The sequence below is a fragment of the Myotis yumanensis genome, unplaced genomic scaffold (assembly GCF_028538775.1).
Source record: "Myotis yumanensis isolate MYYU_CA2020_CCGP unplaced genomic scaffold, mMyoYum1.0.hap1 SCAF_2, whole genome shotgun sequence".
NCBI classification, from domain to species: Eukaryota; Metazoa; Chordata; class Mammalia; order Chiroptera; family Vespertilionidae; genus Myotis; species Myotis yumanensis.
The window spans coordinates 71,425,365-71,447,572 of NW_027223753.1; the positions used below are offsets into that span (position 1 = coordinate 71,425,365).

Here is a 22,208-nt window from a genome sequence, read left to right on the forward strand (position 1 = left end):
TGTGTGACAGGGTGTGACGCCCCAACTCCCCCCCCCCCCCCCCCCGCCACGGGCCCTGCTCTGTGATGGGGTAGAGCCATAACCTCCCCATCAGCCCTGCCCTGAGTGTGACAGTGGCAGCGCCCCAACCCCCTGATCGGCCCTGCTCTGTGGGTGATAGAGGGCAGCACCCCAACCCCCTGATCTGCCCTGCTGTGTGACAGGGGGCGGTGCCCCAACTCCCCTATCGGCCCTACTCTGTGAGTGATGGGGGGGGGGGGGGAGCTCCTCAACCCCCTGATGGGCCCTGCTCTGTGCGTGACAGGGGGTGGCACCACAACTTCCCTATCTACCCTGCCTTGAGTGTGACAGGGGGCGGTGCCCCAACCCCCCAATCAGCCCTACCCTGAGCATGACTGAGGGTGGCATCGCAACCTCCCGATCCGCCCTGCTCTGTGCATGACAGGGGGCAGCGCCCCAACTCCCCAATCGGCCCTGCTCTGAGCCCGACCAGGGGCTGCACCTAGGGATTGGGCCTGCCTTCTGCCACCCGGGAGCAGGCCTAAGCCAGCAGGTCATTATCTCCTAAGGGGTCCCAGACTGCGAGATGGCACAGGATGGGCTGAGGGACCCCCTCTCCCCGCCAAGTGCACAAATTTTTGTGCACCGGGCCTCTAGTATATGAATAAGTATACATATAAGCAGAACTCCAATGCAAGGCAGGATATGTAATAAGTGCAGTGAACTATGGTTTTTCAAGTGGAAAGAAGAGTAGATGAGATCAGTAAAGACTTGAAGGATTCGATAGCATTTACAACTGATAGAGAAGTTAGATTTTAAAATTTTTATTACACTCAGTGCAGTATTCATTTCTCAATATGGTTGTTCACAAGTATAAGGCAATTTGAACAACACTGCATTATTACACTTCAGATGAAACACCATTACATGCTGAATCAATTTCTTTTAAAATTTCATTTGAGAAGGCATACAATTATAGGAACTCAAGTCTTTGTCAATGTTAAGACATAACATGAAATTACATTTGAATGTGTAATTTATTTCAATGCTATTTCAACCATTTACCCTTTATGTCTTGACATTCACATGAAAGAAAAGCATATCATTAATTACCCAAATGCAAATCAGCGAAATGCTAGGCCTTACTTAAATATTGCAGTATTTTAAATTTAATTAAAAACGAAAGACAAAAAGCTGTTGATAGCTTACTCAATTTTAGCATAATTTTAACTTTGAAAGTGAATGTTGACATTAAAAACCATGAAGAAAATAGTATAGCTTCAGAAATATTTCAAAATTTAGTCCTTTGCTTATCAATTTTACTTCTTTTGGCTAATTACAAATAACATGTTTCTTAAATAATCTCTTTTCACTTTGTGTCTATAAAAATAAAATTGTCCTCAATCTTCCTAAATTCTTTTCCAAATAAGGCCATTGTTACATGGTGAGAAGTTACTGAATCATAGGTTGAGTATCAGTGGCAAAAATCATATGTACAAGATGTAAGAAATTTATTGTTAGGTAGGGAATAAGAGTACAGTATAGTTGCTAGCCATACATAAGAGGTAGAATTCTTAATCACAGTTTTAAAGAAAAGATGCAGTAGTTTATATTGTACTGTTTTATTATAGTACTCTAAGTTTGCTTCTCATTAGGAGGTTAATAGGAGGGGTGACGGGGAGGGCTCTTCAGAAGCAATGACTTATTGGCCCTTGTTTTGCATGTTACAGGGACTATACCTGGACACTTAAAGCACGTTCTTGGCCAATGAAGGTAATTGATCATACATGGCATTTACCTGATTTTTAAAAAGCTTGAAAGTAGGGAAACATAAGTTTCTGTGTTCCCAAAGGCATAAGGAGGGAAATAAATCTTTTTGTACCACTCAGAGTATAAAGCATAATGAAAACATTCTCTCTGGATATCAATTATTGCTTAACATTGCCAGCAGTACTAACCTACAGAGGGATTCTGTACTCAAATTTAGAAGTTGACTGCTTCTAACTCGTATTTGTTATAAACAATACTACAAATGGGTATAACCTAAAAATGCTATTCAATTAATTACTGGTATTGGAGTAAGACTCCACGGACTGCAGGAGGCCAGGACAGTACAGCCTTTATTTATAAAGTTATATATGGAGTATTCAAACTTGGGATTCTGTGGGTTTCAAATTTTACTTGAATGTCAATAAAATGATCAGAAAAATCATTTTATGAAAGTTATAATATTTGTAATAAATATGTATACCCAATGCTAAACTACAATAGGGCTTATATTTCATAAAATGTACCTGAATACTTATTAGATAATTCAAAACAGAACAGTTGTAAAAAAGTTCATAGCCAAGCAATATTTCTTCTAGTTAACTGGAAATTATCTCATGATTTGTATTAAGGTTGGATCATTATGAGGGGCCCATCAGATTATAGATACTTACCTTTATTCTTCTTATATTGACTTTATTAGTTCTTTTTTACTGATTTTGAGAAGTCAGAAAAGTAGATATTTATGTTAGGCCCAGATCCGTTTAGCAATATTTCCTTTACGACTGCTGGTAATAATGTATCCAACTCAATAATCATGTTAAAATTAACATAACACTGTTGACAATATAAAAACAAAATTATTTCTCTCACATTTAATTTTAAAATCCTATACTTAGTTAAGGATTAGACAGAATAAGTCCTAAAGGAGACTTAGCAACCTTTAACTCTTTATTTCAAAAAGATAATTTGTCCTAATGTTAATTATGATTTAGCATTTTTAAGAATTATCACAATGTCAGCTTTTGGGAATGTAAGATAAGTATATAAAACTAATTACTTGTTGCTAATATTTTAAATTGAAATATATTTGGTTATAAAAGTCTCACAAATCTGTTTTTCACAGCTATGCTTCCATTTACATTAGAGGAGAGATGCATATGTAAAAAGAGAAAAGTAGAGTCTTCATCTTCTAAAGATGTATTCAATCCATGATTAGGTCAATTCTCAGATGATTTATAACTTAATATGTTGGAAATTTAATTTGTAATTGCTACATTTACAAGGAAACTTCTAGGTAAGAGAATCTTTTAAAAACATTGTTTGGCCATAGTTGGTTTGGCCCAGTGGATAGAGCGTCGGCCTGCAGACTGAAGGGTCCTGGGTTCGATTCCAGTCAAGGGCACATGTCCCGGTTGCGGGCTCAATTCCCCCAGGGGGGCGTGCAGGAGGCAGGTGATTCTCTCTCACCACTGACGTTTCTCTCTCTCTCTCCCTTCCTCTCTGAAATCAATAAAAAATATTTATAAAAAATAAATAAATTGTTCAGCCCTGGCTGGTGTGGATCAGTGGTTAGAGCGTTGGCACAGGCACCAAAGGGTCGCAGGTTTGATTACTGGTCAAGGGCACTTACCTGGGTTGCAGGTGCAATCCCCAGCCCCAGTCAGGTTGTGTGCAGGAGCAACCAATCGATGTATCTCCCCACCTGCCCCCCAAAAAAACTCTGTGAAAAATCAATGGAAAATAATCCTCGGTGAGGATTAACAGAAAAACAAAAACAAAAAAACCCAGCAACATTATTAGGCCCTGGCTGGTGTTGCTCAGTTGTTGGTTGGGCATCCTGCACTGAAAGGTTGCTGGTTCAATTCCTGGTCAGGGCACATGCCTAGGTTATGGGCTAGATCCCTGGTAGGAGGTGTGCAGAAGGCAGCCTATTGATGTTTCCCTCTCACATTGATGTTTCTCTCTCTCACTTCCTCTCTCCAAAAATCAACAAAAAAAAAATATTAAAACAAACAAAAATTGTTTGGTGTTGCATTTAGGCCCAAAGTTCCTTTTTTTAAATCACCTATGACACATTTGCATTTTTTAAACAGGAAAATGCCATTATTAATATGGCTTCATTCAATTATACCTATACTCTGCAAAATATTTGCTATGCACTTAAGTATAACCAGAGCAATAAGATTACTTGCACAGACGAAAGTGAAGACTTTTCTTTCACATTAAAATTAAAATTGTTTCACACTTATGGTAATAACTGAAAACATTTTGGAAATACTATTAATAGTCTTGACTGTAACAGTTCATTGCATTTTTCTATCTCTTTTTCAATATGGAGTTTTGATATGGAGTTTTAAGTTCTACTTTTCCTCTTATCTTCAAATAGACTCTTCAGCATATAAACTTGAATGGCTGACACAACCACCATTACCACTAAATTAACCATAGACCAAAAGTTGACTCTATCAAAGTTGCTTTCTTGTATATTTCGATCACGCGCTTCAAATGCTCTAAGAAGAGTTTGGATATGACCACTTTTGCTTAGTCGGGACTTGATACTGTTGATGGATTCCTGGAGATAAAGAAAATAATTTTACTATAAAAGAATTCTCAGTAATTTTAAGTTAATTTTAAAATGTGTTTTATAGTACCCTTCCTATTCATGTTTCATATCTAAACACAATGTTAATTAAGGAACAGATGCTATTTAGATTACATAAAGGTTATCTGTAAGGTTATGTCATAGCTCTCCTGATAACATTTAAATTATTATTTATAAATAGTTATTTAACACAGGAACAAAGCTACAAATTGAAACTAAATAAAATGAAAATATATTTGAGTTGGCACAGTGCCAGGAATTTTACATACATTATTTCTTTCTCAGCCCATGCAACTGTAAGAAAATGTCTTAAAAAACAGAACTGATAAGTGTTTAGGTATTTGCCTTCATATAATTAATGCATTGTATGTTAATATTTTTTTTTTCTTGGAATGTTAGTCTGGTCCAATATAGTATTTAGCAAAACACACAATGTTTTTATCTCACAAAGTAGTGAAATTAAAAACTATTTCAACTTTATATGTGCATTCTTTACACTCAAAAAGTACAACGTATTGTTAATAAAAACTTATTCCAAGATCACATTCATTAAACAAACTTACCAAGATTCATTCTAAGTTGCATATCTTCTGAAAAAAAAAAAACTACTTTATAGTACGGACGTGATCAGAAATTATTTGAAGACTAACTATAGACTATATGAATATAAGGTAAAACTTAGTTGAGAATTCAAATGATCCTATATAATAAAAGCCTAATATGCCAATTGACCAAATGGTGGAGCAACCGGTCACTATGATGCACACTCACCACCAGGGGACAGATGTTCAATGCAGGAGCTGCCCCCAGCCTGCAGGCCAGTCAAGGCGGGTGCTGGTGGGGGCACCCTGATTGCCCCGCCGGTCGCCCCACAGAGGGAGGCGACCAGTGGCGGCGGTGGGGGGCAGGGCCGGCTGGCGAGCAGGCAGTGCCAGGCCGGCCAAGGCAGGTGCCAGTAGGGACCCTCCAATTGCCCCGCTGGTCACCTCACAGATAGGCCCTGATTGCCGGCCAGGCCTTGGGACCCTACATGTGCACAAATTTTGTGCACCGGGTCTCTAGTATAAAATAAAAAAATCCAAGCAACAGATTTTTTTCCTAGAGACCCACTTTGCTTAAAATCCTTATTTAAGTAAAAAAATATACTCAATTTCAGACTGCTGTGCTGATCCTATAAAACTATAAAATATAATATCATAAGGGCATTTCTTTAAAGAAATACAGATATTTTCCAGGAAAATATGGAGTTCAGCTCCTCAAAAAAAGCATGCATAGTTCTTTTCAATAGCATAATGATGATAGTCACATATAAAATTATTTATTCAAGTTTGCAATTGTGATACAAAGTCTGGGGAGCAAATGGAAAAAGCTCCTGAAAGACACTTTATTTTCTTAAGGAATCTAAGTATTTTAAGCCATATTTAAATCAGAACTTTCTGGTCATTTTGTTTAACTGTGTGAGTAAAGTCAATCTCTGGAGAATGCAGTGAAGTACTAATAAGATTTATAACTACTTGCATTTTGTTCTTGTTGGTAACATATATTTAAAATGGAAGAATATGTTCATTTGATTGGGTGGGAAGATTGGACTATAATGGAAATATGGATATAGCATTTCCATTTTAATTTTAAGCTAGTTCCTTATCTAAAAAATGGAATGGAAGGGAAAAGGAAGGAGGCTGAAGCTAGATTAATAATATCTAAGTCATCTTCTAGTTCTAAAATTCAACTAAGTTTAATATACATAAGAAATCATGATGAGATAAAAAACTGTCATGGTAGCCCGGCCAGTGTGGCTCACTGATTGGAGTTGACCTATGAACTAGGACAGCCGTGGGCAAACTACGGCCCACGGGCCGGATCCGGCCCGTTTGAAATGAATAAAACTAAAAAAAAAAAAAGACCGTACCCTTTTATGTAATGATGTTTACTTTGAATTTATATTAGTTCACACAAACACTCCATCCATGCTTTTGTTCTGGGCCTCTGGTCCAGTTTAAGAACCTAAGAACCCATTGTGGCCCTCGAGTCAAAAAGTTTGCCCACCCCTGAACTAGGAGGTCACAGTTCGATTCCCGTCAGGTCACATGCCCGGGTTATTGGCTTGATCCCCAGTGTAGGACCTGTAGGAGGAGGCAGCTGATCGATGATTCTCATCATTGATGCCTCTATTTGTCTCTCCCTCTCCTCTCCTCTCTGAAAAACAAAACAAAACAAAATATATATATATATATATTTTTTAATGTCATGGTAAAATTAACGCCAATCAAACTTTATCCTTTCAGTTTGTATTCAGAGTAACACCAGTGGAAAAGGTATGAAAAGTAACATTTATTATTTGCCAGACACTGTTTAAAGCACTTATATACATAGTGTATCACATTTCAACCTCACAACTCTAGAGGTATTGTCCCCATTTTCCAGGTTGGAAACCAAGGCTCAGAGAGCTCAGTCACCAAGGAATTACACATATGATAGGACCACTTAATATTCCAACTTACGCTAACTGATTTATGTCTCTTCTGCTATAATTTGATCATTCCTTTTCTAAGAAAACTCAGATGTATTTATCAAAATATCACATTATTTTTAAAAAGTTCAGGTGATAAGAGTATTAGAAGTGTTACAGTTTCAAACTTGAAATAACTATGTTATTTCTCCTGCAAGAATTTCTACAATGGAGTTACACGTATCACTGAGTAAGTTCTGTCCTTTGGTTACACATCTAGCTGTGGCTGAAGGGTTATGACCTTTCCCTCTAGCACTGGCAGTACTATTATTAAATGTAAATAGGTTTTTATACATGTACATTTCATTATTCATGTTTATAATAAAGCTTAAAGCAGTTCAAGAAAAGAAGCCATATCCTAAGTTTGCACTCCTGAGTGCAGTGCTAGTTTCTGATAATTGCTAGGTCTGGTTCGAGTAATGTAAATAGTGTTCCCAAATTAATCAAATAATATCAAATTCCATGTTATAAAAACTATGATGTGGGAAAAATGCCTGTATATCTTAACTGTTTACAAATTACTCAGTGCAAGTATGCAACAGATTTTTATATTCTTCTGTTAGTGAACATTCTAAGGAAGTTTTGCAGTTAAGAGCCTATATTGAAATTCTAGTTCTCTCTCTCTGTTTATGTGATAGGAATATTACTTAATCCCTAAGATACAATTTCCTCATTGGAAAATAGAGATGATCCTGATAGAGTTAAGTAAGGATTACGTGAGATAATGCAGTTAAAATACTTAGCCCAGTGCCTGTCACAGAGTAAAACCTCTGGATGTTAATAATTTTTACTATTTCATTAATAGACCATACTGACCAGGATATCTTCTAGTTTCATATCCAACATATCTGTGCCAGTAATATATTTCTTCCAGTCCTCTTGTTCTTGCTCCTGTTCTCCCATATTATCCAGGATTAATTCAAAGAAAATCACCTTCTCAGAAATGGTGCTGAATGTATTATCGAAGCAGAACATGTAGTCCCCTACTTCCGTCTCTACCCTGTATTAAAAAAAGTAAATATGTTCCATTATCAGTACTTATATTTCAAATCAAAGGAAAAAATACTACAGATAGAAGAAGTAACAGTTAATAATAATTGGACAGCTTACTGATAGACTTCCTTAGATTTAAAAGATAATTTATAATTTTTGGGAGAGGCAACCTAGAAATATATAGAGGTAGGCAAAAATAGGTTTACAGTTTAATACAAATAAGTAATACAATAACTAATAATACAAAAATCAACTCTGTTTCGAGTAGTCACAAGTGTAAATCTACTTTTGCCCACCACTGTATATCCAAGTACTATACTTGCAATCTAGATGTGCTTGGCATTACGGTAAATGGTCTTGACATAATTTTTGGGAAAGAATTGAATTAAAAACTACATACATGATACCTCACAACGAACTTCAATATTTATGACTACAAACCTCCCCTTCAATTGAGATTAATTTATAAAGTGAGTTTTTGGTGTTTTTTTTCAAAAGCAGTGATTGATTTTCCTAAATGCTTTCTTCCAGGACTCCTACCAATTAAGTACATCTTTGGAATGTAGTTAGGGTAATATTAATTCTGTTGTTTAGAAAAATGCATTTATATACAACTCTTCATTACAGGCAGTATTAGACAAATAGGTATTATTTAATCTGTTTTAAGGCTCTGTTTGGAGAAATTTTTACTAATCCCGACTTCTAGAAGGACAGTATTTATTTTAAAGATTTAAATTACGAAAAAACTATTTTAATGCTGTAACTGAGATTTTAGTTGTCTTTAAAAAGTTAATATAGCTAAAGATAAAATTTGTATTAAAATCTAATTTTTACAAAGTAGATTTGTAAAATTCATGTAGTGATTAAGAGTGAATTAGACTGCCTGGGTTTTAGATCCTGGCTTCACTGTTGACTAGCTGTGTAACCTTCCATCAGTTTACTTAAGAGCTCTAGGCCTCAATTTCCTCATTGGTAAGTTGATAAAAATATCATGTAACTCATAGGATTGTGGTGAAGAATACTATGTATACAAATACATGTAAAGTACTTAGAATAGTTTCCTGGCACATCAAAAGAACTCAATAAATGCAAACTGTTATAAATTCATTTTTGTCTCCCAATGTTTTAATGAGAGGCAATTCTGTGTACTAAAGCAATAAAATACCTTTTCCCTCTAAGAGTCAATATTAATTTATCTCTAAAAGAAAGCATAAAATTGGAGAGAAAATAAAAATTGAGAGAAACTCTATATATTTTCTATATTCTGAAATTTAAAGGTGAACTACATTTTTAGTTCTTGTTCATATACCTATCAAAGAGAAAGTATAGTTAATCCTAAGCATATCAATCTAAACTTTTTTTTTTTTCTTGTGGTGACATAATTTTAATAATATTTTTAAACATATAATCAGTATTACTGACATATAAGCCTATGAGAGCATTGTTCTTTGATCATTCTCCTTTTTTTTTTTTTTTTTTAGGAGTTTTCTTCTTTTTTTTTTTTTAATATTTTAATAATTTTTATTTCTTAAAGTATTACAAAGAGTATTACATATGTCTCCTTTTTCTAAACTGACTTTTAAAATGGTAATTTATTTTATATATTAATAGTTTATGCAAATATTTTTCCTGAGCTCTACATAGGAAAAAGCCACGTTACAAAGCACTCTGAAATGAGTATCTTGAAAAATTATGGTGGAGACATTTTCCCCCTCATTCAGTCATACATGTATTCAGTATTTACTATCAATTACCATGCCAGGTACTTTGGTTAATAAACACCAATAATTATAATAACAACTAGTACTTACATGTACTATGTGCCAGGGATGTTCTAAGCATCATATGGTAGAAAGTAAATATTTTGGTCCATCCTGCCTCCGTTTAATAAATATATACCACTGCAGACTTATTTAACTACTCTGAGCTTCCTTGTCTGTAAAATGGGAATTAGGGAATCAAAGAATCTATCTCACAGTGGATTGGAATAATTAATTTAGAAGCATATAAAATGCAAGGCCTCGTTTATGGCAAATATTGGATACTCTGTATTTGCTTTTCTTCCTATAAATTCAGTTTAGTTTTAACACAACAATACTGAGTAACGAAAGAGCTAAAGTAAAATAACAGAACAACAAAATACCAGTGACAGATGGAAAAAGGAAAATAGATGAAAAAAGAGAATATATGGCCAGTTGTCAAATTTAAACTGAAAGTGTTATAACAAGTATTTTCTTTTTATATGGTTTCCTATGGTCACATCTTTTACTTTCAGGTCTTCTAATCGTCTAAAAAGAGTAAGGTCTGAGTAAAACAATTTTTACTTATATAACAAATGTATTTTACTGTTCCTTTAAGGAAGAAAAGAATGGGCAGAGATGATAAATTACCTGGAAGTGTAATTTACAGTTAAAATGGAAGGCCTCTTCTAGCCAAAAAGGTTGGTTCAAAATGACACAATAGATTGTATATAATACTCATCTATTTAACCAAAGCAAGGAAAAAAACAGGATCAATACAAAATGCCTAAAGAAAAAGAAAAAAGCTAATGGAAAATATTCTAGTTTTTTAGACCACTATCTAGGACTATTTAGGCCGCCAGTGTGGCTCAGTGGTTGAGCATTGGCCTATGAACCAGGAAGTCATGGTTCAATTCCCAGTCAGGGCACATCCTGGGTTGCAGGCTCAATCCCCGCAGGAGGCAGCCAATCAATGATTCTCTCTCATCACCAATGTTTCTCTCTCTCTATCCCTCTCCCTTCCCCTCTCTAAAGTCAATAAAAATACATTAACAAATAAATAAAAAGGATTGTTTAAAATGTTCATATGGTGTCCTGGCTGGTGTGATTTAGTTGGTTGGAGCAAAGTCATCCTGTACACCGAAGGGTTTAGGATTTAATTCCTAGTCAGGGCACATACCTACTTTGTAGGTTTGATCCCTGGTTAAGCACGTTCTCGAGTGAGGATTAAAAATAATAATGATAATAATAATAATAGTAACAACAAATAATAAAATGTTCATATGGAATAATTTTATATTGATATTTAGTATCAAACATGCTAAATTTTCCTGCCTTGTAGATGGTCCCATTGGTATTATTCAGCTCAAGGAATCAACTAAGAGATTACTTACGTGTGAACTCCATCTGATTTTCTTTGTTCAAAAACTAAGGTTTTTCCTTCTGGAGAAGCAAGATGGAAATCAATATCTAATCCTGCTCCATCTAAAACCTGTAGATTACAGAAGAGAACACATATTACAAATTCTGAAAATAAATTATAGAAAGTAGATCGCATAATGAAGAGACTTTCTTTATAAACCTAGAGGGGTAAGAAAGTCAATGGACTAATTATGGCTAGAAAGGAGCAGAAAGATCATCTAGTTCAATTCCATTCATTTTTGGAACTGGTCTCTTTTGTACCAATTCCTGTTGGCTATCATGGAAATTTAGGCCTTATAGGTATTAGTGAAATAATCTTCCTAACAGTGCCTTCAAGTTGAGAAGCCCTATAGAATAAAATAAGAATTAGCTGATACTTAGTCTAGAATTTGAGACCACCATGATCTGACTCCAACTGACTTCTTCAACACATTCATATATTACTCCCCAATATGAACAATACATTCAAGGTAGGCTGCTTACTTACTGGCCAATGAACACAACCTGTTCCTTTACAATCCCCAAATGTCCTCCTACTGCTGCTGCTGCGAAGAGAGCAGTTCACAATTACAGTTTATGCCACACATTGTCTTTTAAGTGCTTTATGTGGGTTAATTTATTCCTCACAACAACTCTAAAACGTAGGTCCTATTATTCTCATTTTAATAAAAAACAAAAAAAATGAAGGCAGAGAGAAGAAATTTTCCCAAGATGATACAGCAAATAAGTGGCATAGCCAGAAAACATGAACTCACCAATCTCCCTCCCATGGCTACTCTTTTTCTTATATAACACTCCACTTTATTTTTCTTGGTGGCTTTAATAGAATGATATAAAAGATTACCTACTCCTGTGCTCTACTTACTGACAAAAAACAACAACAACCAACTGGCTTCAAATGGCAAGTTAAATATATACAATTCTTCTTTAAATCCCACTGAAATGAAGAAAACATAATATAAATAATCCATAACACCACCAGAAATCAAGAAGCCTGTTAAGAGACTTGAAGAGAAAGGAATTTCTGGAAGATACTCTACTGAGCAAAGGCTATATCCAGCTACCAGTATCTATTGATCTCAAAACTCACAATTAAATGTACATTATAAACAAGTGCAATGTTAACAGAATGAACATAGATGAAGCCTAAAAATTAGAGCATTAGAACGAGCCAAGGAATTCTCAGAACAAGGTGAAAAAGTATAGGTGAAAAGTATGAGGAAAATGCTAAGACCCTTATGAAGGACAGAGCTAGAGATTTTAAATTATTCATCTAGTAAGCATTTCAAAAGGAGAGAACCAAGAGAAATGAAGGGAAGAAATCATCAAATAAGAGAATAAAAATTCCTGCTTCAAAAGATAAAATTCTTTAGACTGAAAGAGTTTAATAGGTGGGAAGCAGTATAAATAAAAAAAGATCCAAAAATCCTATTGACTCTTCCAAAGGATTTAAAAAGAACAACCTGGAAACTTCCAACACCAGTAGTATAGACTGAAAAATATCAAGAATTGGGATTGGCATCAGAATTCTTACATAGAAAATGCAAAAAACCCACAATGGAACCACGTCTTCAATGTTCCCGAGTAAAAATAAAAATTATAGTACTTACTGAAGTGAAAGCAAAAAGTAAGAGCAATTTGCAGATATCCAAGGCCTCAAAACATGCTAAAAGAATTACTCAGGTTATCCTCAAAAAAAAAAAAAAAAAAAAAGATATCCATTAAGTCAGAAAACGAGCTATACCAAAACTAAGCAAAGATTTCAGTAAAGCTAAGTTTAAAATAAATTTTTGTTAGTGGCTATCAGGCTTAATGAAATTGTTAAAAATGGCACTTAAGAATACAGAAGCTGCCCAGCCATCATGGCTCAGTGGTTAAGCTTCAACCTATGAACCAGGAGGTGGCTGTTCCATTCGGGTCAGGGCACATTCCCGGGTTGCAGGCTCCATCCCCAGTGTGGGATGTACAAAGGCAGCTAACTGATCAATAATTCTCTCTACTCATTGATGTTTCTCTCTCTCTCTCCCTTCCTCTCTGAAATCAATAAAAATATATTTTTTAAAAATACAGAAGCCAACTTATACCATAATCCAAATCTAAACTCCCCACTGATTTTAATGGAACATGAAAGGCAAGTGCCACTTTCCCCTGTCTGTATGCTATGGTAATAATGTTTCAATCCCTCAAAAGTAGTCTGTCTTACTCCTCAATGCCTTATCACGTGTTCTTTTTTTTAAATATATTTTTATTGATTTCAGAGAGGAAGGGAGAGGAAGCAAGAGATAGGACAAGTGAGAATCATTGATCGGCTGCCTCCTGCAAGCCCCCCACTGGGGATCGAGCCTGCAGCCTGGGCATATGCCCTTGACTGGATTTGAACCTGGGACCCTTCAGTCCGCAGGCCGACCTCTATCCACTGAGCCAAACCGGCTAGGGCTATCACGTGTTCTTTTTACCCATCACCTTGTTCCACTCACCCCCTTATGCCTAGTTAACGTGATTCTTCTACAGATCTGAACTCCACTTCCTCTGGGAAGTCTTCTTAATTCTCAGATAAAATCAAATCCTCCCTTTAAATACTCTCATAGCTGTTATGCATTTACCTACCTTCACAGCACTTATTAGAGCTACAATTTCACATTTATTTGTGTAAGAATTTGATTAATGTCTGTCCCCACACAAGATTGTATAAAGGCATAGACTACATTTTTATTCAGATTGTATTCATAGCACCTAGCATAGTGCTTATACAAATTAAGCACTCACCTGGGCACGCATCCCGACCAGGAATCGAACCATAACTTCTTGGTTCATAGGTCGATGCTCAACCACTGAGCCACAGTGGCTGGGCCAAAGATTTAAATTTTTAAGTGAATGATCTACATTATTCATAAGATACATGTATTGACATTAAAAAATTTTGAGAACAATATAATATAGGGCCCATCAGTTTGTCACAGTAACTCTAGGGCAGCGTCTGGAACACCAATTCCATGAAATTTTAAAAGCACTAAGACAAAAACCAGAGCTTACTTGTTGGAAATTAATCATGGAGTAGGAAAATGCAAAGGGCTGAAGATGATCTCTATCTTACACACTCCTTCTACATTGTCTAGGTTTATAGACATTAAATGATTATACTTTTCTCCTCAATGAAAACAATTAAATTGTTTAGGGAGAGTGAATGCTTTGGGGGAACAGTGCCTTTATACAAAGTATAAAGCTAAATCAAGCCAGCTACATAACACAGAAGTGTAAATGTAAAAAACACACACACATTCGTTTAATATTTACTATGTGTCAGAGATGGTCTATGAACAATCATTTACTCATTTTTTTCAAATCTATGAGGCAATTACTATTATCTCTATTTTACAAGACAGAGGTTAAGTAACTTGTACAAAATCACACAGGTAGTAATTGAGAGGATTTCAACTCAGGCATTTTACTTCTAGAGCTAGAGCTCTTAATCATAAGAGGTCAGAAGTTAAAATAGACTTCCTCCCTAATACCTGGGTAAATACTGAGGCGTTTTTGAATAGTACAAATTGCTGTCTTACGTAGACCATTTCACTGATTTCCTTGCCTCTCATTTTGACTTACTTAAACCCATCTTCCACACTATGCAGTGATCTATCAGACAAACATTTTTGACTCCGTTACCACGCTGCTTAAATCTTCAATGGCTCTTGCACAGAATAAGGACAAAGCTACTTAAAATGGTGCACAAGGCTAAGATCATGATCCATGATAAAGCCTCCGGATCTCTCTAACCTTTTTCTTTTACTCCCACTCTAGACTTTCTAGACTTTCTGTCTCATAAAACCTCAGCACTTGTAACTTCCACTTCATATTGCCTGTAGCCAAAACACTCCCACTATGCATTTTCAGAATGCAACATGCATATTCATTTTGTTCCTTTTTTTGAAATGTCCCCTCTTTCTTGCATCCTTGTTTCACTTAAGCATCTTTCTAGATTCAAATTTATTTTCTTCAGGTATCCTTTTCTGAAACCCCAGAGAAGTGGCCCTTCTCTATGAGCACTTAACCATACTTTATTGAAATTACCTGCTTGAGCCAGTGCTCCTTAAATATTTCAAGTACCCCCCTGAAAACAGGGACTCTTTCTTTTGTTTTTACCCCCTTTCCCCCCACCCCCAATTATTGGCATATAGTTAACTGTTCAGTAAGTGAACTTTTGAATAGACTGGACATTTTTAAAATGTCACAGTCTGGATTTGGTTTTGCTAATTATGTGTGACATTAGATTTTTCACTCTCTATGCTTACCTTATACATCTATGAATAATCTAATTCTGAAGTCCCTCGGCATGAAAAACCTGCATAAGTCTTTATTTTGCTCTATATATGACAGTACCTGTTACTGAAAAAGATTCCCTACATCAACTTTAAAAAGGTGACACCTGTCCTAGTCGTTTTGGCTGAGTGGATAGAGCAAGGGGCCTGTGGCCTGAAGGGTCCGGTTCAATTCCCGTCAAGGGCACTCGCTCGCACTGGGGAGCGTGCAGGTGATTCTCTCTCATCATTGATGCTTCTCTCTCTCTCTCCCTCTCTCTCTCTCTCCCTCACCCTTCCTCTGTGAAATCAATAAAAATATATTTTTTAAAAAGTGAGACCTGATTATAAATTATGTAACTTGTAAAAAAATTAAAAGATGAACCACACCAGCGCCTCTCTTTTTGCAGGGCTACGTAGAGACATCGAAATTAGCTGTGTTGAACTAACAAGATTTCTTCTAAGAAATGACCCTCTACCAGAGGGCTCTATAAATGAAGGCAATTCCCTACATAATACTGTGCAGATAAAAAGAAACCAGTGACCTGGGAGAAAAGCTCATAATGCGGAAATGAAAGGTTATATCGCTTTAATATACAATCAGATCTAATTCGATTAAAAAAATATGTAACTGATAAGGAAATGTACCATTGCATACATCCATATTCTTTTTCACAGGTTTATACCAAAATCGGATTGCGTGATAATCACATGGTCCAATTCAAAAATCCTTAACTGCAGAAATGACAGTTACAACTTAGGATATTTGCATTTGGGCGAGGGTGGTGGCGTGCATAAAACAAATACCATCATCTCATCCAATGGTAAAGGAGAACGTGTATTAGTCCTGTATTGTGAAATTATCAGTCCTGGAGCGTGGACTGGCTAGCGAAGCGACGGGCGAATTGTGAAACAGAGAAAAACCACCGACATCAGCGGCGCTGGCCTCTCTCCGACGGGAGGAAAGGGGAAAAGGCAGAGCGCAGCCAACTCCGGGTCCCGCCTAACTTCTCGGTTCCCCGGAGGCCGAGCGCGCCTGCGCGAAGGCGGCGGCTTCCCGCGGCCCGCGCGCCGCACCACCCCGCGCCCCCGACCCGTCTCCAAGCGGGCGAGGGGCGACGACGCGGTGCTGCCGGGCGGAAGGAGGGGGGCCGGCTCATCCTCCGCACTGACCTGGTACTCGATCTCCAGCGAGGCCTTCAGGGGCATGGGCTGGTAGAAACACTCCCTCCGGCCGGCCGGCAGCGTGAAGGTGAAGTCGCTGTCCAGGGAGTGCGTGAAGCCCGCCACCCCGGGCAGCAGCGCCGGGGGCAGAGCGGCCAGGAGCAGCACCGGGAAGGGCAGCCAGGTCTTTTCGCCCATCCCTGCCGGGCGATCTCGGGCTGGAAAAGGCGTGGGCGGTGTGGGTTATCGGCACGCAGGCTCCGCTTGCCTCCCCGGACTCCGCGTGGCTGGCAAGGCAGGGAAACCCGGAGCCTGAGGAAACTCCAGGCGGCGGCCGCAGCGGCGGCGGCAAACACTCCCACAGCGGAGCATTCGCCAACCTCCAAAGCGGGGGGACTGAGGGCGGGGCCAGCAGTCCCTTCCGCACCCTCCTAGGTCCCGGCTCCCTCACGGCCGGCGTGAGCACCGCCCGCTTCGCACGCCCACAGCCGCAGGTTCCCCATAGCTTCCTGCACGCCAATGGGCGCCTTGGGGGGAATTGTGGGAAATGTAGTTCCGAGCGAGCCGTCGGGGCGGCGCTCTCAGACCACGATTCCCGGCAGGCCCCACGCCGCCTGCGTCGCCCGGCGCAGAGGCGGGGAGGTGGGCGTCGGGGGCGGAGCTGAGCCCGCCGGGGGAGGTGCGTCCCCAACGGTTCCCGCTGCGGTTCGAACGCTGAGCAGCCTGGGTTCTCGGTTTCTCTACCTGTTGTGTCTACTGGTTCCAGGCCCGGGGCCCGCGAGAGGGCCCGAGGCTTCGGAACGCAGACGAGAGCGCGGCGGGCGCTGTCGTCGGGTGGGTCGCTCTGCCAGCGACGGCTCGGGTGGTGAGCGACTGCTTCTTGGAGGGTGGACACAGCCCGCCGGGGGGAGTTGGTGGCCTTCCCCGCGGGCACCCTCGGACGCGCGCTGTCTAGTCCTCGCCTGCGCTGCGCGTGCGGCTCTGCGAGGAAGATGTCCTATGTGCCCCGTTCCTGCAGACGGACGTAGGATCGCTGCTGTCCAGTTGAGCGTTCTTGATGCGGGAATCCTGTCCGACTGCAGCCCATCCTATCACATAAGGGGTATGAAGAGCGCCTGTTCCGCGCTGCGGTGGGCGTGCTTGGGAACAGCAGCTCCAAGCGAAGTGTTATTAGAGCCAAGAGATGACGTCAGGGCCGGTATAAATGAAGGCAATTCCCTATATAATATTATGCAGATGTTCAGATATGTTATGCAGGTAGCTTGTGCTTTTCCACGTGTACAGGCAAGGAAGGTAGACTTTAGTGACCGCTAAAGGGAGGGGGACTCTTGGTTTGACAATAAATGGCCACCAAGAAAAAGGAAATGTTTGAATAGCAGCTGTATTCATTGATAATTCAGAAGGATTAGGGGATTCTTAAAGTACACGGGAGATGTTGGGACATAAAACCTAATTTAGTTGATCCATGATAATGGAATGGCATTTCAGGATTTACCCACATTTTGTTTACCCTTTTTTCCCTTCACCGTCCTGTAGGAAGCTAGAGATGTTGAAAAGATAAAGCAGAATGGGGACGGGCCTGATACATTGACGTTGGGAGCTTCTTAATAATTAAGCAAAGGGAAATTTGTAGAAGCAAAAGGGGAAAAAGGATTTTCTCTAAGATCACAGAGTATCTCATTTAATTTCCTTCCATAGTTTCTTTCAATAAGGTGAGAGTTTTCTTTTAATGTTTCTCCTTACATCTGAGAAATTTTGACTGTGGAGTAAATGTAATATTTTAACTGAATGAGTGGAAGGAAAGGCAGTTTAGTAATGATTTATTCACTGAAAATACTGTTTCCCTAAGTGCCTTACAGCCCTGAACATAATTCATAGGACTCCTAGCCATTTAGAGCTTGAAATGTGGTTAGAATTCTAGAAGGGTGACGAAAGAGGGATGCTACAATGCTAAAGGTAAATGGGATCCAAAAGAGGAATGTTATTTTAAGATTATGCAGAAAGAGCTAGGAGTAATAGAGATTATAAAGTTTTCATTTAATTGTATTAATTATGAACATGTATTTTAATGTTTAATTATATGTATTAATTTTTAATAATAAAATGTGGCCCTTTATCACGATTTTTATGTGCAAAGATATTTAGTAGAGAATTTCATAACCCTAGAAATACACTTAAGTTGAAGAAACGAAAGCTTTTCTTCATATACTAGAGGCCCGGTGCATGAAATTTCCGCACTTGTTGGGGGGGAGGTCCCTCAGCCTGGCCTGCACCCTCTCGCCATCCTGGACCCCTTGGGGGATGTCTGCCTGCCGGCTTAGGCCAGCTCCCAGCAGTCAGACACCCCTCTCACAGTCTGGGAGCCCTTGCTCCTTCCTGCCCGCCTGCTCGCTGCTCCTTAGTGTTACTGTGGAGGTGGGAGAGGTCCTGCCACCGCCGCTGTGCTTGCCAGCTGTGAGCCCGGCTTCTGGCTGAGCGGCGCTCCCCCTGTAGGAGCGCACTGACCACCAGGGAGCAGTCCCTGTGTTGAGCGTCTGCCCCCTGGTGGTCAGTGCATATCATAGCAACCAGTTGTTCTGGTCATTCAGCTGTAATGGTCGCTTAGGCTTTTATTATATAGACTAGTAGCCCATCGCATGATATCGCGCACAGTAGGCCGCCTACCGCTTCCACGGGAGTCAGCGGGAACTGCAGTGTGCCGCCAGGATCCATGCTGCTTCTGTGAGAGGTGTGCGGCTTCCACGGGAGGCGGAAGCGAGCCGCCGGCACCCACGGGAGCTGAGAGGGAGCCGCGCCGCTTCCACAGGAGCCGGGAGGGACCCGGGCCAATTCCGAGGGAGGCGGGAGGGAGCCGCGCCGCTTCCACAGGAGCCAGGAGGGACCCGCGCCAATTCCGCGGGAGGCGGGAGGGAGCCGCGCTGCTTCCATGGGTGGCAGGCCTGCCATCTCCTCTCCAGGCCTGCGCTCGGCCGTGGAGGGTGCGGGCTGGCTCCCCCGTCTCTGTCTCTGTCTCTGTCTCCACTCCAGGCCTCACCTGCGCGCATAGCCTCCTCCTGTCTAGTCGTGTCCTGTTACGGCATCCTGGCCATATTTGCATATTATACACACACACACACTAGAGGCCCAGTGCATGAAATCCGTGCACGGGGGGGGGGGGGGGTAGGGGGTGTGTGTCCCTCAGCCCAGCCTGCACCTTCTTCAATCTGGGACCCCTCGAGGAGTGTCTGACTGCCCGTTTAGGCCCGATCCCACCAGCTCGATCCTGGTGGGATCGGGCCTAAACAGGCAGTAGGACATCCCTCTCACAATCCAGGACTGCTGGCTCCCAACGGCTTGCCTTCCTGCCTGCCTGATTGCCCCTAACCACTCCCCTGCCAGCCTGGTTGCCCCTAACTGCCCTCACCTGTAGGCCTGGTCCCCCCCCCCCCCAGCTGCCCTCCCCTGCAGGCCTGATCACCCCCAACTGCCCTCCCCTGCAGGCCTGATCACCCCCAGGTGCCCTCTCCTGCTGGCCATCTTGTGACCACATGGGGGCAGCTATCTTGTGTGTTGGAGTGATAGTCAATTTGCATATTACCTCTTTATTATATAGGATAGATTTCCATGAGTTCACCCACCAAAGATCATTTTGATCTCTGTGGTTGTGATGTGAATGTGTGTGCTTTTAAAAATTTATAACCATTGTGAATGGGAGAAGCAGATCATCTTTATTTGGTAATAAATTGCCTTTCAGAAAATATGAATGACTGTAATGATACCAATTTTATCAGATATCCAGAGCTTGAAATGTAACTTCAAATACCTCTTATTGAAATTGATATATAATAAGAAAATTGCAGGGTGACAATTAAAAAGTCTTTGGATCCTGAGGACTTAGGTTCAAATCTTGGTTCCATTATTTACTGTTTGTGTGACCTTGAGTATATTATTTAATCTGTCTTATTCTTTTTTTAAAAAATTTTATTTTATTGATTTTTTTACAGAGAGGGATAGAGAGTTAGAAACATCGATGAGAGAGAAACATCGATCAGCTGCCTCTTGCACGCCCCCTACTGGGGATGTGCCCACAACCAAGGTACATGCCCTTGACCAGAATCGAACCCGGGACCCTTCAGTCTGCAGGCCGACGCTCTATCCACTGAGCCAAACCGGTTATGGCTAATCTGTCTTATTCTTATTTTCTTCATCTTTAACATGGAATAAAAATACTGAGTTCACACAATTGTTTAGACTAGGGGATCTATAATGACTAAACCCTGGCTATAATGAAAATTGATTCATTTAAATTCTATAGAACTTTCCATTACAGCTTTACACTTCAGAGAAATTAAATGGTTTTTTTTTGTTTTAATTTGTTTTAAATTACCACGAAAGCTTTCACAACTTCAGAAATAGAAAAATAATTAAACTCCATTAATATGAGAGTATTTTGATTGACACCACAGGTTCTTTTTGGCAAGGTACGAGAAAGTCATTTCTTTTTTTTTAAGAAATAAATGGAATCTAATACATCAAACTACTATAAGAAAGACAATGAAGAAGAAAGTTTGCTTGCAAATGTTGCTTCCTTAAGACATGAACTAAAAATAACAGAATGGAATTTGCAGAGTTTAGGGGAAGAGTTATCCAGGTAAGTAAATAAAATCACATATAGAATTCAGAGTATGACTTAATTTACAAATGTAAAATGTCTGAATTTCATTATTATTGTGTTTCTAATGTCTCTAGAATAGGAAATAATATTCTATTATTTTAAATATAACTCAGTTTAGGAGAAAATAGAAATATTGTAGAATCATGTACATATTAAGAAAGCACATATTAAAGGACACAGTATGAAATATGTATTTGGGGCCTTATTCACCTATTATTATGATTGCTTTCTGAAACAAGTATTTCTAGCATAGAAGCTCTAGAAATACACAGATTGCTAGTTTAAAATTAATTATGTTTTATTTAAAATTTCAGTTGAAGCCTTAAGTTCTTAAGTGTGAATCCAATTTCTAGCAGCATTTCAAATGCTTTTCTTTATTCCTTATTTAATGTATAGAAATTTGGAGTGAATACTTAAACTATCAAAGAACTAAAATGCATCTTTTCTTTTTTTCTCTAGTGTTAGTCCAAGTGAAAATTCCGATTATGCCTGTAATCCCTCAAGGTCTGAAAGGCTGATTCTGGAAGATCTTTCTCAGCCTAGCCAGCTTGGACTTTTGAATTACTCACCTTATAAAAAAATTTGTAAAATGCGCAGTAGCAGTACTGATTTTCAAAAACAGCCAAGAGATAAGGTTATAGTTTTTAGATCTCTCTACTTAAAAGTGGTTTTGTTTTTTACCTACTTAAAATACTTTGTTCTTTGAGTTTTTTCTTTAAATGCTTTTTTTCCAAAGTCTTTTATTACCGTGCTCAAGACTTGCTGAATTTAAATATAATGGTTCTTGTTTTGTCTTAAGAGAAAAGTAGTTGATTTGGTGTATCATTCTATTTTTAAACTTCTGTAATCAATTATTTATTAAGTGCTTAAAGTATACTTACTGTTAACCTGGGATTTTGATGGGGATTGGATTAAATCTGTATATTGATTTGGGTAATATGGCTATTTTAACTATGTTGGTTCTTTCAATTCATGAACACAGGATATTTTTCCATTTTGTTGTGTCTTTTTCAATCTCTTTTAATAATGTTTTGTAATTTTCAGTATATAGGTCTTTCAC

General features: G+C 39.2%; 2 protein-coding genes across 9 annotated transcripts in view; one reads left to right on the top strand and one right to left on the bottom strand.

The window, feature by feature from the left end:
- Positions 1-808: 808 nt before the first annotated feature.
- On the bottom strand, positions 809-16,935 carry TMED5 (transmembrane p24 trafficking protein 5). The gene is made up of 4 exons (XM_070405619.1): positions 16,504-16,935; positions 11,008-11,105; positions 7,698-7,881; positions 809-4,342 (listed from the first exon to the last, which is right to left on the bottom strand). The coding sequence occupies exons 1-4, from the start codon at positions 16,690-16,692 to the stop codon at positions 4,124-4,126; spliced, it is 690 nt and encodes a 229-aa protein (XP_070261720.1). The 5' UTR covers positions 16,693-16,935; the 3' UTR covers positions 809-4,123.
- Positions 16,936-17,514: 579 nt separating this feature from the next.
- CCDC18 (coiled-coil domain containing 18) overlaps positions 17,515-22,208 on the top strand; it is a 139,487-nt gene continuing 134,793 nt past the window's right edge. For 6 of the 8 annotated variants that reach the window (XM_070405609.1, XM_070405614.1, XM_070405611.1 and 3 more), the window contains exons 1-3: positions 17,555-17,596; positions 20,985-21,124; positions 21,608-21,782. In XM_070405609.1, the coding sequence (XP_070261710.1) occupies positions 20,991-21,124; positions 21,608-21,782 (309 nt within the window). In that variant the 5' untranslated portion in view covers positions 17,555-17,596; positions 20,985-20,990. Of the gene's footprint in view, positions 17,597-18,191; positions 18,207-20,984; positions 21,125-21,607; positions 21,783-22,208 lie in introns of those variants that run through there. The other 2 variants (XM_070405610.1, XM_070405615.1) reach the window with 2 other exon arrangements.

Coding starts and splice junctions, on each gene's coding strand:
- TMED5 (XM_070405619.1), bottom strand. CDS start 16,692: ATGGGCGAAAAGACCTGGCTGCCCTTCCCGGTGCTGCTCCTGGCCGCT. Junction 11,106..16,503: donor CGCTGGAGATCGAGTACCAG/GTCAGTGCGGAG, acceptor TGTAATCTACAG/GTTTTAGATGGAGCAGGATT. Junction 7,882..11,007: donor AAATCAGATGGAGTTCACAC/GTAAGTAATCTC, acceptor TTTTTAATACAG/GGTAGAGACGGAAGTAGGGG.